This window comes from Pezoporus occidentalis, unplaced genomic scaffold, assembly GCF_034315485.1.
Source record: "Pezoporus occidentalis ecotype Australia unplaced genomic scaffold, CSIRO_AGI_Poc_V1 ctg585, whole genome shotgun sequence".
Classification (NCBI taxonomy): domain Eukaryota; kingdom Metazoa; phylum Chordata; class Aves; order Psittaciformes; family Psittacidae; genus Pezoporus; species Pezoporus occidentalis.
The window spans coordinates 28,830-40,802 of record NW_026915927.1 but is presented as its reverse complement, the minus strand read 5'-3'; the positions used below and the strand labels follow the sequence as shown (position 1 = coordinate 40,802).

Here is an 11,973-nt window from a genome sequence, read left to right as displayed (position 1 = left end):
GTCCCTGGGTTGTTCCATAGGCTCTAAAGAGGGGCGGGATTTGGGGACCCCCCGTTGTGCTTCGGGGGTGCTGATTGTGTGTGTGTGCCCCCCAAAATGGGGCGGTGACGTCGTCTGACGTCATATAAAGGACTCCAGCCCCCCCCCCCGCCCCCCCCTCCATGCGGGTTTGGTGCGGTCCGGCCCGCTCCCCTCAGTGAAGCCGCGTTGGCCCCGCCCACTCGGTGCTCATTGGCTGGGAGCGGCTGGGGGGCGTGGCCAAGAGGGGCGCCGGGCGCCATGTTGGGCTACATCTCCCGTCACTCCCCGCGCCACAGGCGGGTCCCCTCCCTGACCGGAAGTGGGGGAGCGGCACTTCCGGCGTCCGCCGAGCGCCGTCACGATGGAGGAGCTGGGGCTGCTGAGCGAGAAGGCGCAGGTGAGGCCCGAAACGGCGAGAAATCACCCAAAATCGGCTGAAATCACCTCAAAACACCCCAAAATCGGCTGAAATCGCCCCCAAATCGGCTGAAATCACCTCAAAACACCCCAAAATCGGCTGAAATCACCCCGAAAGCGGCCAAAATCACCGCCAAATCGGCCTAAATAACCCCAAAATCGGCTAAAATCAACCCAAAATCGGCCCGAAACACCCCAAAATCACCCCAAAATTGGCCAAAATCACCCCAAAACTGCCCCAAATCGCCCCAAACCTGGCCCAAAATCACCCCAAATCACCCCAAAATCGGCCTGAATCACCCCAAACCAGCCCAAAATCGGCCGAAATCACCCCCAAACCGGCCAAAATCACCCCTAAATTACCACAAAACAGCCCAAAATCACCCCAAAACAGCCTAAAATAACCCCAAACCAGCCAGAATCTGCCGAGATCGTCCAAAAATCTCCCCAAATCACCCCAAAATCGGCCTGAATCACCCCAAAACCAGCCTAAAACAGCCCCAAATGACCCCAAACCAGCCCAAATGGCACCCAAAGAGACAGAAACGGCCCAAAATGGCCCAAATCATCCCAAAATCTCCTCAAATCACCCCAAAATTGCCCCAAAGCACCTCAAAATTCCCCAAATGACCCCAAAAGAGCCCCAAAGCAGCCTGAATTCACCCCAAAATGCCCCTAAACCACTGCACATCCCCACTTCCATGGGTGCCCCCCCCCCCATTGTGTGCCCCTCCCCATGTCTATGGGTGCCCCCCACCCATGGGTGTCCCACCCACCCCCCCATGGGTGCCCCCCACCCATGGGTGCCCCCCCATGTCTATGGGTGCCCCCCCTCCTATGGGTGCCCCCCCATGTCTATGGGTGCCCCCCCTCCCATGGGTGCCCCCCCATGTCTATGGGTGCCCACCCTCCCATGGGTGCCCCCCCATGTCTATGGGTGCCCCCCCTCCCATGGGTGCCCCCCCATGGGGTGCCCCCCCTCCCATGGGTGCCCCCCCATGGGGTGCCCCCCCCCCCCCACCCTATGGGTGCCCCCCCCGTCTATGGGTGCCCCCCCATGTCTATGGGTGCCCCGCACCCATGGGTGCCCCCCCCAGGAGGAGCTCCCTGCCCTGGCCGCCCCCAGGCCCCCCCCCGGGCTGTCCTTCCTGGTGCCTGAGCCCGAGGACCTCGAGGACCTCTACAGCCGGTACAAGGTAGGGGGGGACCTATGGGGGACATATGGGGGTAATGGGGGGCTATGGGGTAATGGGGGGCTAAGGGGTAATGGGGGCTATGGGGGAATGGGGGGCTATGGGGTAATGGGGGGCTGTGGGGGCTATGGGGTAATGGTGTGCTATGGGGGAATGGGGTGCTATGGGGTAGTGGGGGCTATGGGGTTATGGGGGGCTATGGGGTAATGGGGGCTATGGGGTAGTGGGGGGGCTATGGGGTTATGGGGGCTATGGGGTAGTGGGGGGGCTATGGGGTAATGGGGGCTATGGGGTAGTGGGGGGGCTATGGGGTTATGTGTGCTATGGGGTTATGGGGGCTATGGGGTTATGGGGGCTATGGGGTAGTGGGGATAATGGGGGCAATGGGGTATTGGGGGTAATGGGGGGCTATGGGGTAGTGGGGGGCTATGGGGTTATGGGGGGCTATGGGGAGTAATGGGGGCTATGGGGTAATGGGTGTCAGTGGGGGTGATGGGGGTCAATGGAGTAATGGGGGCAGTGGGGGTCAATTGGGGTCAATGGGGGTCAATTGGGGTCAGTGGGGGTCAGTGGGGGTCAATTGGGGTCAGTGGGGTCAATGGGGGTCAGTGGCGGTCAATTGGGGTCAATGGGGTCAATGGGGGTCAGTGGCGTCCCCGGGGATCATTATGGGATGGAGGGCCTCATTATTATGGGCTGTGGGCCCTCTTTATGGTCTGAATGGTGACTATTATGGGATGGATAGTGACCATTATGGGATGGATAGTGATCATTATGGGATGGATGGTGGCTATTATGGTCTGTATGTGAGCATTATGGGATGGATGGTGGCTATTATGGCGTGTACGTGAGCATTATGGGATGGATAGTGATTATCATGGGATGGATGGTGGCTATTATGGTCTGTATGGTGGCTATTATGGCGTGTATGTGACCATTATGGGATGGACAGTGACTGTTACAGGTTAGATACTGACCATTATGGGACGGACAGTGACTATTATGGTCTGTATGGTGGCTATTATGGCATGTATGTGGCCATTATGGGACGGACAGTGACTATTACGGCGTGTATGTGACCATTATGGTCTGTTTGGTGGCTATTATGGCGTGTACGTGACCATTATGGGATGGACAGTGACTATTATGGTCTGTATGGTGGCTGTTATGGCGTGTACGTGACCATTATGGGATGGACAGTGACTATTACGGTCTGGCGCAGCGGCTGCAGCAGGAGCTGGAGTTCCTGGAGGTGCAGGAGGAGTACATCAAGGACGAGCAGAAGAACCTCAAGAAGGAGTTCCTGCACGCGCAGGAGGAGGTCAAGCGCATCCAGAGCATCCCCCTCGTCATCGGGCAGTTCCTGGAGGCCGTCGACCAGAACACGGCCATCGTGGGCTCCACCACTGGTGGGCACGGCCCCATAGGGGAGGGGGAGGGCGGGGGGTAGCCCCATAGATCAGCAGCAAGGGTAGAGCCCCATAGAGCAGGGCCATGGAGAGAGCTCTGCAGATCAGCACCATGGATAGGGCTCCATAGGTCAGCACCATGGATAGAGCCCCATGGGGCAGCCCCATACCTAGAGGGTGATGGGGGGGCTGTTGCCCTATAGATTAGGGCTGTGGAGCGACCTCCACTGACTCTCATTGGCTCCTATTTGTTCCTATTGACTCCTATTGACCCCATTGATTCCCATTGACTCGCATTGGCCCCCATTGACTCCATTGACCCCCGTTGATGCCCTTTGACCCCCATTGACTTCATTGACTTCCATTGACCCCCATTGACTCCCTTTGACCCCCATTGACTTCATTGACTCCCATTGGCCCCCATTGACCCCCATTGACTCCCATTGACCCCCATTGACTCCCATTGACTCCCATTGACCCCCACTGACTCCCATTGACCCCCACTGACTCCCATTGACCCCCATTGAACCCCATTGACCCCCATTGACTCCCATTGACCCCATTGATTCCCATTGACCCCCATTGACTTCCATTGGTCTCCACTGACTCCCATTGACTCCCATTGACTCCATTGGCCTCCATTGACCCCATTGACTTCCGTTGACCTCCACTGACTCCCATTGGCCCCCATTGACTCCCATTGACCCCCATTGACTCCCATTGACCCCCATTGACTCCCATTGGCTGCCATTGACCCCACTGCCCCCCCTTGCCCCCATAGGCTCCAATTACTACGTGCGCATCCTGAGCACCATCGACCGGGAGCTGCTCAAGCCCAACGCCTCGGTGGCGCTGCACAAGCACAGCAACGCCCTGGTGGACGTCCTGCCCCCCGAGGCCGACAGCAGCATCATGATGCTCACCGCCGGTAGGGCCGCCGTGGGGCAGCGGTGCGGACCGAAGCAATGGGGCAGCAGTGGGGCTGTAATGGGGAGGGAAGGAAGAATCAATGGGGCAGCAGTGGGGCCGTAATGGGGTGGCAATGGGGAGGGAAGGGGGAAGCAATGGGGAGGGAAGAGGGAAGCAATGGGGAGAGTAAGGGGAAGCAATGGGGAATCTGTGGGGAAGCAATAGGGTAGCAATGGGGAAGTAATGGGGCAGCAATGGGGAAGCAATGGAGAGAGAAAGGGGAAGCAATGAGGAATCTATGGGGAAGCAATAGGGTAGTAATGGGGATGCAATGGGCATGCAATGGGGCAGCCATGGGGTAGCAATGGGATAGCAATAGGGAAGCAGTGGGGCAGGTGTGGGGCAGCCATGTGGCAGCAATGGGGAAGTAATGGGGAAGCAATGGGGCAGGTGTGGGGCAACAATGGGGATGTAATGGGGCAGCAGTGGGGAGGGAAGTGGGAAGCAATCGGGAGGGAAGTGGAAAGCAATGGGGCAGCCATAGGGCAACAATGGGGAAGCCATAAGGGATCAATAGGGAAGAAATAGGGATGCAATGGGGAATCAATGGGGCAGCAATGGGGATGGAAGGGGGTGGAGGTGGATGGGTGGCCCCATTCATGCCTATGGCGCTGGAGCTCCATTCATGCCCATGGTTGGGAGGCTCCATCCCTGCCCCATAGCAGGGCTCTCGTGCCCCATAGCCGTGGGTGCCCTGCCCCATTGCCGTGGGTCTGTGCCCCACTGCAGACCAGAAGCCGGATGTGATGTACGCCGACATCGGGGGCATGGACATCCAGAAGCAAGAGGTGCGCGAGGCCGTGGAGCTGCCCCTGACCCACTTCGAGCTCTACAAGCAGGTACCAGCCCCATAGCACTGCCCCATGGCCCTGCCCCATAGCGCTGCCCCATAGTCATGTTCTATAGTCCAGCCCCATAGCTGTGCCCCATAGCCCTGCCCCATAGCCCTGTCCCATAGCCCTACCTGCATAGTGCTGCCCCATGGCCCTGCCCCATAGCGCTGCCCCATAGTCATGTCCTATAGTCCAGCCCCATAGCTGTGCCCCATAGCCCTGCCCCATGGCCCTGCCCCATAGCACCCACTCCTAAGGGGCACCTTTGGGTGCCAGCCCCATTGCTTTGCTCCATAGCCCTGCCCTATTGCTCTACCCCATAGCCCACTCTCCCCAAGTGGGTGCCAGCACCATTGCTCTACCCCATAGCCCAGCCCCATTGCCGTGCCCCATAACCCTGCCCCATTGCTCTGCCCCATAGATCGGCATCGACCCCCCCCGAGGTGTCCTCATGTATGGGCCCCCCGGCTGTGGCAAGACCATGCTGGCCAAGGCAGTGGCACATCACACCACGGGTAGGGCACCCATGGGTGCTGGGGGGGATCCGTGGGTCTCTATGGGGTCTCTGTGGCTCTCTAGGGGTCCCTATGGGGTCTCTAGGGGTATCTATGGGTCTCTGTGGGGTTTCTGTGGGTCTCTATGAGGTTTTTGTGGGTCTCTATGGGTCTCTATGGGGTCTGTATGGGTTTCTATGGGTCGCTATGGGTCTCTATGGGGTTATAGCAGGGTCCAGGCAGTGTTGCTGCGCATCCACCGGGGGGCAGTGTAGTGCTGCAGCCCAGCGGGAGGACACGCTCCCTCTGCTCTATGGGTCGCTATGGGTCTCTGTGGGTCCCTATGGGTCTCTATGGGGTTTCTATGGGTCTTTGTGGGGGTCTCTATGGGTTTCTAAGGGTTACTGTGGGGTTTCTGTGGGTCTCTATGAGGTTTCTATGGGTGTTTATGGTGTCTCTATGGGCGCGTATGGGGTCTCTATGCGTCCCTATGGGTCCCTATGGGTCTCTATGGGGTTTCTGTAGGTCTCTATGTGGTTTCTATGGGTGTTTATGGGGTCTCTGTGGGTCCCTATGGGTTCGCTATGGGTCCCTATGAGTTCCTATGGGTTCGCTATGGGTCCCTATGGGTTCGCTATGGGTTCCTATGGGTTCGCTATGGGTCCCTATGGGTTCCTATGGGTTGCTATGGGGTCTCTATGGGTAGCTATGGGTCTCTATGGGGTCTCTATGGGTCGCTATGGGGTCTCTGTGTGTCGCTATTGGGTCCCTATGTGTCCCTATGGGTCCCTATGGGTCGCTATGGGTCTGCCCCCCAGCGGCCTTCATCCGCGTGGTGGGCTCGGAGTTCGTGCAGAAGTACCTGGGCGAGGGGCCCCGCATGGTGCGCGACGTGTTCCGCCTGGCCAAGGAGCACGCGCCCGCCATCATCTTCATCGACGAGATCGACGCCATCGCCACCAAGCGCTTCGACGCCCAGACCGGCGGTAGCGCTGTGGGGCGGCCGTGGGGCAGGCGGCGGGGGGCGCTGGGGTGGGGGGAAGAGCCCCATAGGGACTGCAATGGGGGGGTTCCATTGGGGGGCATTGGGGTGGGGTTGTGGGGAAGAGCCCCATAGGCACTGCAATGGGGGGGTTCCATTGGGGGGCATTGAGGTGGGGGGAAGAGCCCCATAGGGACTGCAGTGGGGGGGTTCCATTGGGGGGCATTGGGGTGGGGGGAAGAGCCCCATAGGGACTGCAATGGGGGGGGGTTGGGGCTCATTGAGGGTCTTTGTGGGGTCTCATAGACTCAATGGGGTGTTTGGGGGACACCCCTGTCTATGGGGTGGGCAGGGGGGCCATTGGGGGTTATTGGGATGGGGTTGGGGGGAAGAGCCCCATAGGAAAGCCAATGGGGGGTCCACTGGGGGTCATTGGGGTGGGGGGAAGAGCCCCATAGGGACTGCAATGGGGGGTCCATTGGGGGGCATTGGGGTGGGGGGCAGAGCCCCATAGGGACTGCAATGGGGGGGTTCCATTGGGGGGCATTGGGGTGGGGGGAAGAGCCCCATAGGGACTGCAATGGGGGGGTTCCATTGGGGGGCATTGGGGTGGGGGGAAGGGCCCCATAGGGACTGCAATGGGGGGGTTCCATTGGGGGGCATTGGGGTGGGGGGAAGAGCCCCATAGGGACTGCAATGGGGGGGTTCCATTGGGGGGCATTGGGGTGGGGGGAAGAGCCCTATAGGGGCAGCAGTGGGGGGGGTTGGAGTGGGCTATTGGGGGTCATTGGATGGGGGGAGGAGCCCCATAGGAACAGAAATGGGGGGTCATTGGGATGGGGTGAAGGGCCCTATAGGGACTGCAATGGGGGGGTTCCATAGGGGGTCATTGGGGTGGGGTGAAGGGCCCTATAGGGACTGCAATGAGGGGGTTCCATTGGGGGGCATTGGGGTGGGGGGAAGAGCCCCATAGGGACTGCAATGGGGGGTCCATTGGGGGTCATTGGGGTGGGGGGAAGAGCCCCATAGGGACTGCAGTGGGGGGGTTCCATTGGGGGGCAGTGGGGTCTTTGGGGAGCCCATAGGGGCAGCATGGGGGGGGTTGGGGGGCATTGGGGTCATTGGGTGGGCAGGGGGGCCATTGGGGGTCATTGGGATGGGGTTGAAGGGCCCTATAGGGACTGCAATGGGGGGTCATTGGGATGGGGTGAAGGGCCCTATAGGGACTGCAATGGGGGGGTTCCATTGGGGGGCATTGGGGTGGGGGGAAGAGCCCCATAGGGACTGCAGTGGGGGGGTTCCATTGGGGGCATTGGGGTGGGGGGAAGAGCCCCATAGGAAAGCCAATGGGGGGGCTATTGGGGGTCATTGGGGTGGGGGGAACAGCCCCACAGGGACTGCAATGGGGGGGTTCCATTGGGGGGCATTGGGGTGGGGGGAAGAGCCCCATAGGGACTGCAATGGGGGGGTTTGGGGGTGCGTTGGGGGTACCCACTGAGGGTTATTGGGGCATCCCATAGGTGTTCTGTGGGTGCTGTATGGGGCAGTCCATGGGTGCTGTGCGGCAGACCATGTGTGCTCTATGGGGCAGTCAGTGGCTACTCTATGGGCGCTATATGGGGCATCCATGGGTGCTATGGAGCAGTCCATGGGTGCTATGGGGCAGTCAGTGGGTGCTCTATGGGGCATCCATGGGTGCTATGGAGCAGTCCATGGGTGCTAAGGGGCAGTTGGTGCTCTATGGGTGCTCTATGGGGCAGTCGGTGCTCTATGGGTGCTCTGTGGGGCAGTTAGTGGGTGCTCTATGGGGCAGTCAGTGGGTGTTCTATGGGTGCTCTATGGGGCAGTGGGTGCTCTATGGGTGCTCTATGGGTGCTCTATGGGGCAGTCAGTGGGTGCTCTATGGGTGCTATGGGGCACCCATGGGTGCTCCATGACCCCCAGCTGACCGCGAGGTCCAGCGCATCCTCCTGGAGCTCCTCAACCAGATGGACGGCTTTGACCAGAACGTCAACGTCAAGGTGGGGCCCATGGGTGCTATGGGGGTCCTATGGGTGCTATGGGGGTCCTAGGGGAGTTCTATGGGTGCTATGGGGGTCCTATGGGAGTTCTATGGGTGCTATGGGGTCCTACAGGAGTCCTATGGTTGTTATGGGGGTTCTATGGGTGCTATGGATCTCTTGTGGGTTTTTTCAGGTCCTGTGGGTCCTATGTCCTATGGGACTCATATGGCTTCTATGAGGTCCTATGGGGTCTGGGAGGCTCTATGGATCTCCTATGGGTTCTATGAGTTCTTTGAGCTCCTATGGATCTTCTGTGGGTCCTCTGGGGTTCCGTGGGTCTCTATGGCTGCTTACGGGTCTCTGTGGGTCCTATGTATTCCATGCATCTTCAATGGGTTTCATGGGTCTCTATGGGTCCTATGGCCCTGTGGGTCTCTATGGGTTCCATGGGTTTCTATGGATCTCTATGGGTCTCTGGTTTCTATGGTCCTATGTATTCCATGCATCTTCAATGGGTTCCATGGGTCTCCTATGGGTCTCTATGGGTTCCATGGGTCTCTATGGGTCCTATGGCCCTGTGGATCTCTATGGGTCGCCAGTGGTTCCCTATGGGTCCCCCCCGCAGGTGATCATGGCCACGAACCGCGCGGACACCCTGGACCCGGCGCTGCTGCGCCCGGGCCGCCTGGACCGCAAGATCGAGTTCCCGCTGCCCGACCGGCGCCAGAAGCGCCTCATCTTCTCCACCATCACCGGCAAGATGAACCTCTCCGAGGAGGTCGACCTCGAGGACTGTATCCCTTGGCTCCATGGGGCTCCCTTGGCTCCATGGGGCTCCCTTGGCTCCATGGGGCTCCGTTGGGTTGGCTCCATGGGCCTCCATTGGGTTGGCTTCATGGGCCGCCGTTGGGTTGGCTTCATGGGCCTCCATTGGGTTGGCTTCATGGGCCTCCATTGGCTTGGCTTTATGGGCCTCCATTGGGTTGGCTTCATGGGCTGCCGGTGGGTTGGCTTCATGGGCTTCCATTGGCTTGGCTTTATGGGCCTCCATTGGGTTGGCTTCATGGGCCTCCGTTGGGTTGGCTTCATGGGCCGCCGTTGGGTTGGCTTCATGGGCTTCCATTGGCTTGGCTTTATGGGCCTCCATTGGGTTGGCTTCATGGGCCGCCGTTGGGTTGCCTTCATGGGCCGCCATTGGGTTGGCTTCATGGGCTTCCATTGGGTTGGCTTCATGGGCCGCCGTTGGGTTGGCTTCATGGGCCGCTGTTGGGTTGGCTCCATTGGCTGCCGTTGGGTTGAGGTCATGGGCTTCCATTGGGTTGGCTTCATGGGCCTCCGTTGGGTTGGCTTCATGGGATGCCATTGGGTTGGCTTCATGGGCCGCCGTTGGGTTGGCATCATGGGCCTCCGTTGGGTTGGCTTCATGGGATGCCATTGGGTTGGCTTCATGGGCCTCCATTGGGTTGGCTTCATGGGCTTCCATTGGGTTGAGGTCATGGGCTTCCATTGGGTTGGCTTCATGGGCTTCCATTGGGTTGACCTCATGGGCCTCCGTTGGGTTGACCTGATGGCCATGATTGGGTTGACCTCATGGTCTTCCAATGGCTTGACCTTGCTCATCCTTGCTTTGCCCTGATGCTGCACCCATGGCTGCACCCATAGCCCATCCCGGGACATTGGGGTGCCCACGGGGACAGTGGGGTCACCATGGGGGAGATAGTGGGGATACCCGGACCCATGGGGAGACGTTGGGCTTGGGGACCACATGGGGACCCTATGGGGACAATGGGGACCCTATGGGGACAATGGGGATCCTATGGGGACAATGGGGACATGGAGAAGAGGATGTTTCCTTCACCCCCCCCCCAGACGTGGCGCGGCCCGACAAGATCTCCGGCGCCGACATCAACTCCATCTGCCAGGAGGTGGGTGCCACCATGGGGGTGGGGGCACCCATGGGGTGGGGGCAGCGGGTGGCCCACCATTGGGTTGACTTCATGGCCATCAATGGGTCTGTCATCGTTGGGTTGACCCGATGGCCATCAATGGCATCGGTTAATGGCTGTCAATGGGTTGACCTTACGGCCATCGATGGCTTCATGGTCGTCATTGGGTTGACCTGATGGCCATCAATGGGTTGACTTGATGGTCATCAATGGCTTCATGGCCACCATTGGGTTGGCCATTAATGGTCCATCATTGGGTTGACCTAATGGCCATCAATGGCTTCATGGCCATCAATGGCATGGTCCACCATTGGGTAGACCTGATGGCTATCAACAGCATGGCATGGCCACCATTGGGTTGACCTAATGGCCATCAGTGGGTCAACCTGATGGCCACCATTGGGTTGATCTAATGGCCATCAGTGGGTCGACCTAATGGCCATCATTGGGTCAACCTGATGGCCACCGTTGCGTTGACCCAACGGCCAATGGTCCACCATTGGGTTGACCTGATGGCCATCAATGGGTTGCCCCAATGCCCGCCTTTGCTGTGGGGTTGCCCCGGCTGCCCCAATGCCCCCGTCCCCATAGCCTGTGGGTGCTGTGGGACGCTATGGGGTGCTCTTGCCCCACAGGGGGGCATGCTGGCCGTGCGGGAGAACCGGTACATCGTGCTGGCCAAGGACTTCGAGAAGGCCTACAAGACCGTCATCAAGAAGGACGAGCAGGAGCACGAGTTCTACAAGTGACCCCCAATAAAGCGCCCGGCGCCCCACAGCGGCTCGCTTGGGGGGGCTGTGGGGTGGGGGGAGCCATGGGGGGCGTCGTTGGGGCCATGGGGACCTCAATGGGGCATCAGTGGGGCCTTGGGGACCCCATTGGGGCATCAGTGGGGCCATGGGGACCTCAATGGGGCATCAGTGGGGCCATGGGGACCTCAATGGGGCATCAGTGGGGCCATGGGGACCCCATTGGGGCATCAGTGGGGCCATGGGGACTTCAATGGGGCATCAGTGGGGCAATGGGGACCCCATTGGGGCATTGTTGGGGCCGTGGGGACCTCAATGGGGCATCAGTGGGGCAATGGGGACCCCAGTGGGGCCATGGGGACCTCAAGGGGGCATCAGTGGGGCCATGGAGATGGCCATGGGGAGCCATTGGGGGACACTGGGGTGATGCTGGGGTGCATTGGGGCCATACTGGGATGCACTGGGGTCATACTGGGATGCACTGGGGCGATACTGGGATGAACTGGGATGCATTTAGGAGCTATTGGGATGCACTGGGGTCATACTGGAATGCATTGGGATGCACTGGTGCGATACTGGGATGAACTGGGATGCATTTAGGGGCTACTGGGGGCTATTGGGATGCACTGGGGTCATACTGGGATCTATTTAGGGGCTATTGGGATTCACTGGTGCGATACTGGGATGAACTGGGATGCATTTAGGGGCAACTGGGGGCTATTGGGATGCACTGGGGTCATACTGGGGTGTATTGGGGTGATACTGGGATGCATTTAGGAGCTATTGGGATGCACTGGGGTGATACTGGGACGAGTTTAGGGGCTATTGGGATGAACTGGGATCATACTGGGATGCACTGGAGTCATACTGGGGTGCATTGGGGTGAACTGGGATCATACTGGGATGCATTTAGGAGCTACTGGGATGCACTGGGGTCATACTGGGATGCATTGGGAT

The 11,973-nt window shown here is 59.6% G+C and overlaps 1 protein-coding gene across 1 annotated transcript; it reads left to right on the top strand.

Moving 5' to 3' along the window:
* Positions 1 to 324: 324 nt before the first annotated feature.
* PSMC4 (proteasome 26S subunit, ATPase 4) lies at positions 325 to 11,042 on the top strand. Its single transcript, XM_062638830.1, has 11 exons — positions 325 to 418; positions 1,536 to 1,634; positions 2,854 to 3,040; positions 3,822 to 3,968; positions 4,739 to 4,848; positions 5,264 to 5,357; positions 6,155 to 6,322; positions 8,263 to 8,339; positions 8,947 to 9,115; positions 10,191 to 10,246; positions 10,903 to 11,042. Exons 1-11 carry the CDS (start codon positions 383 to 385, stop codon positions 11,014 to 11,016), a joined length of 1,257 nt encoding a protein of 418 aa, XP_062494814.1. The 5' UTR covers positions 325 to 382; the 3' UTR covers positions 11,017 to 11,042.
* The last annotated feature ends 931 nt before the right edge of the window (positions 11,043 to 11,973 follow it).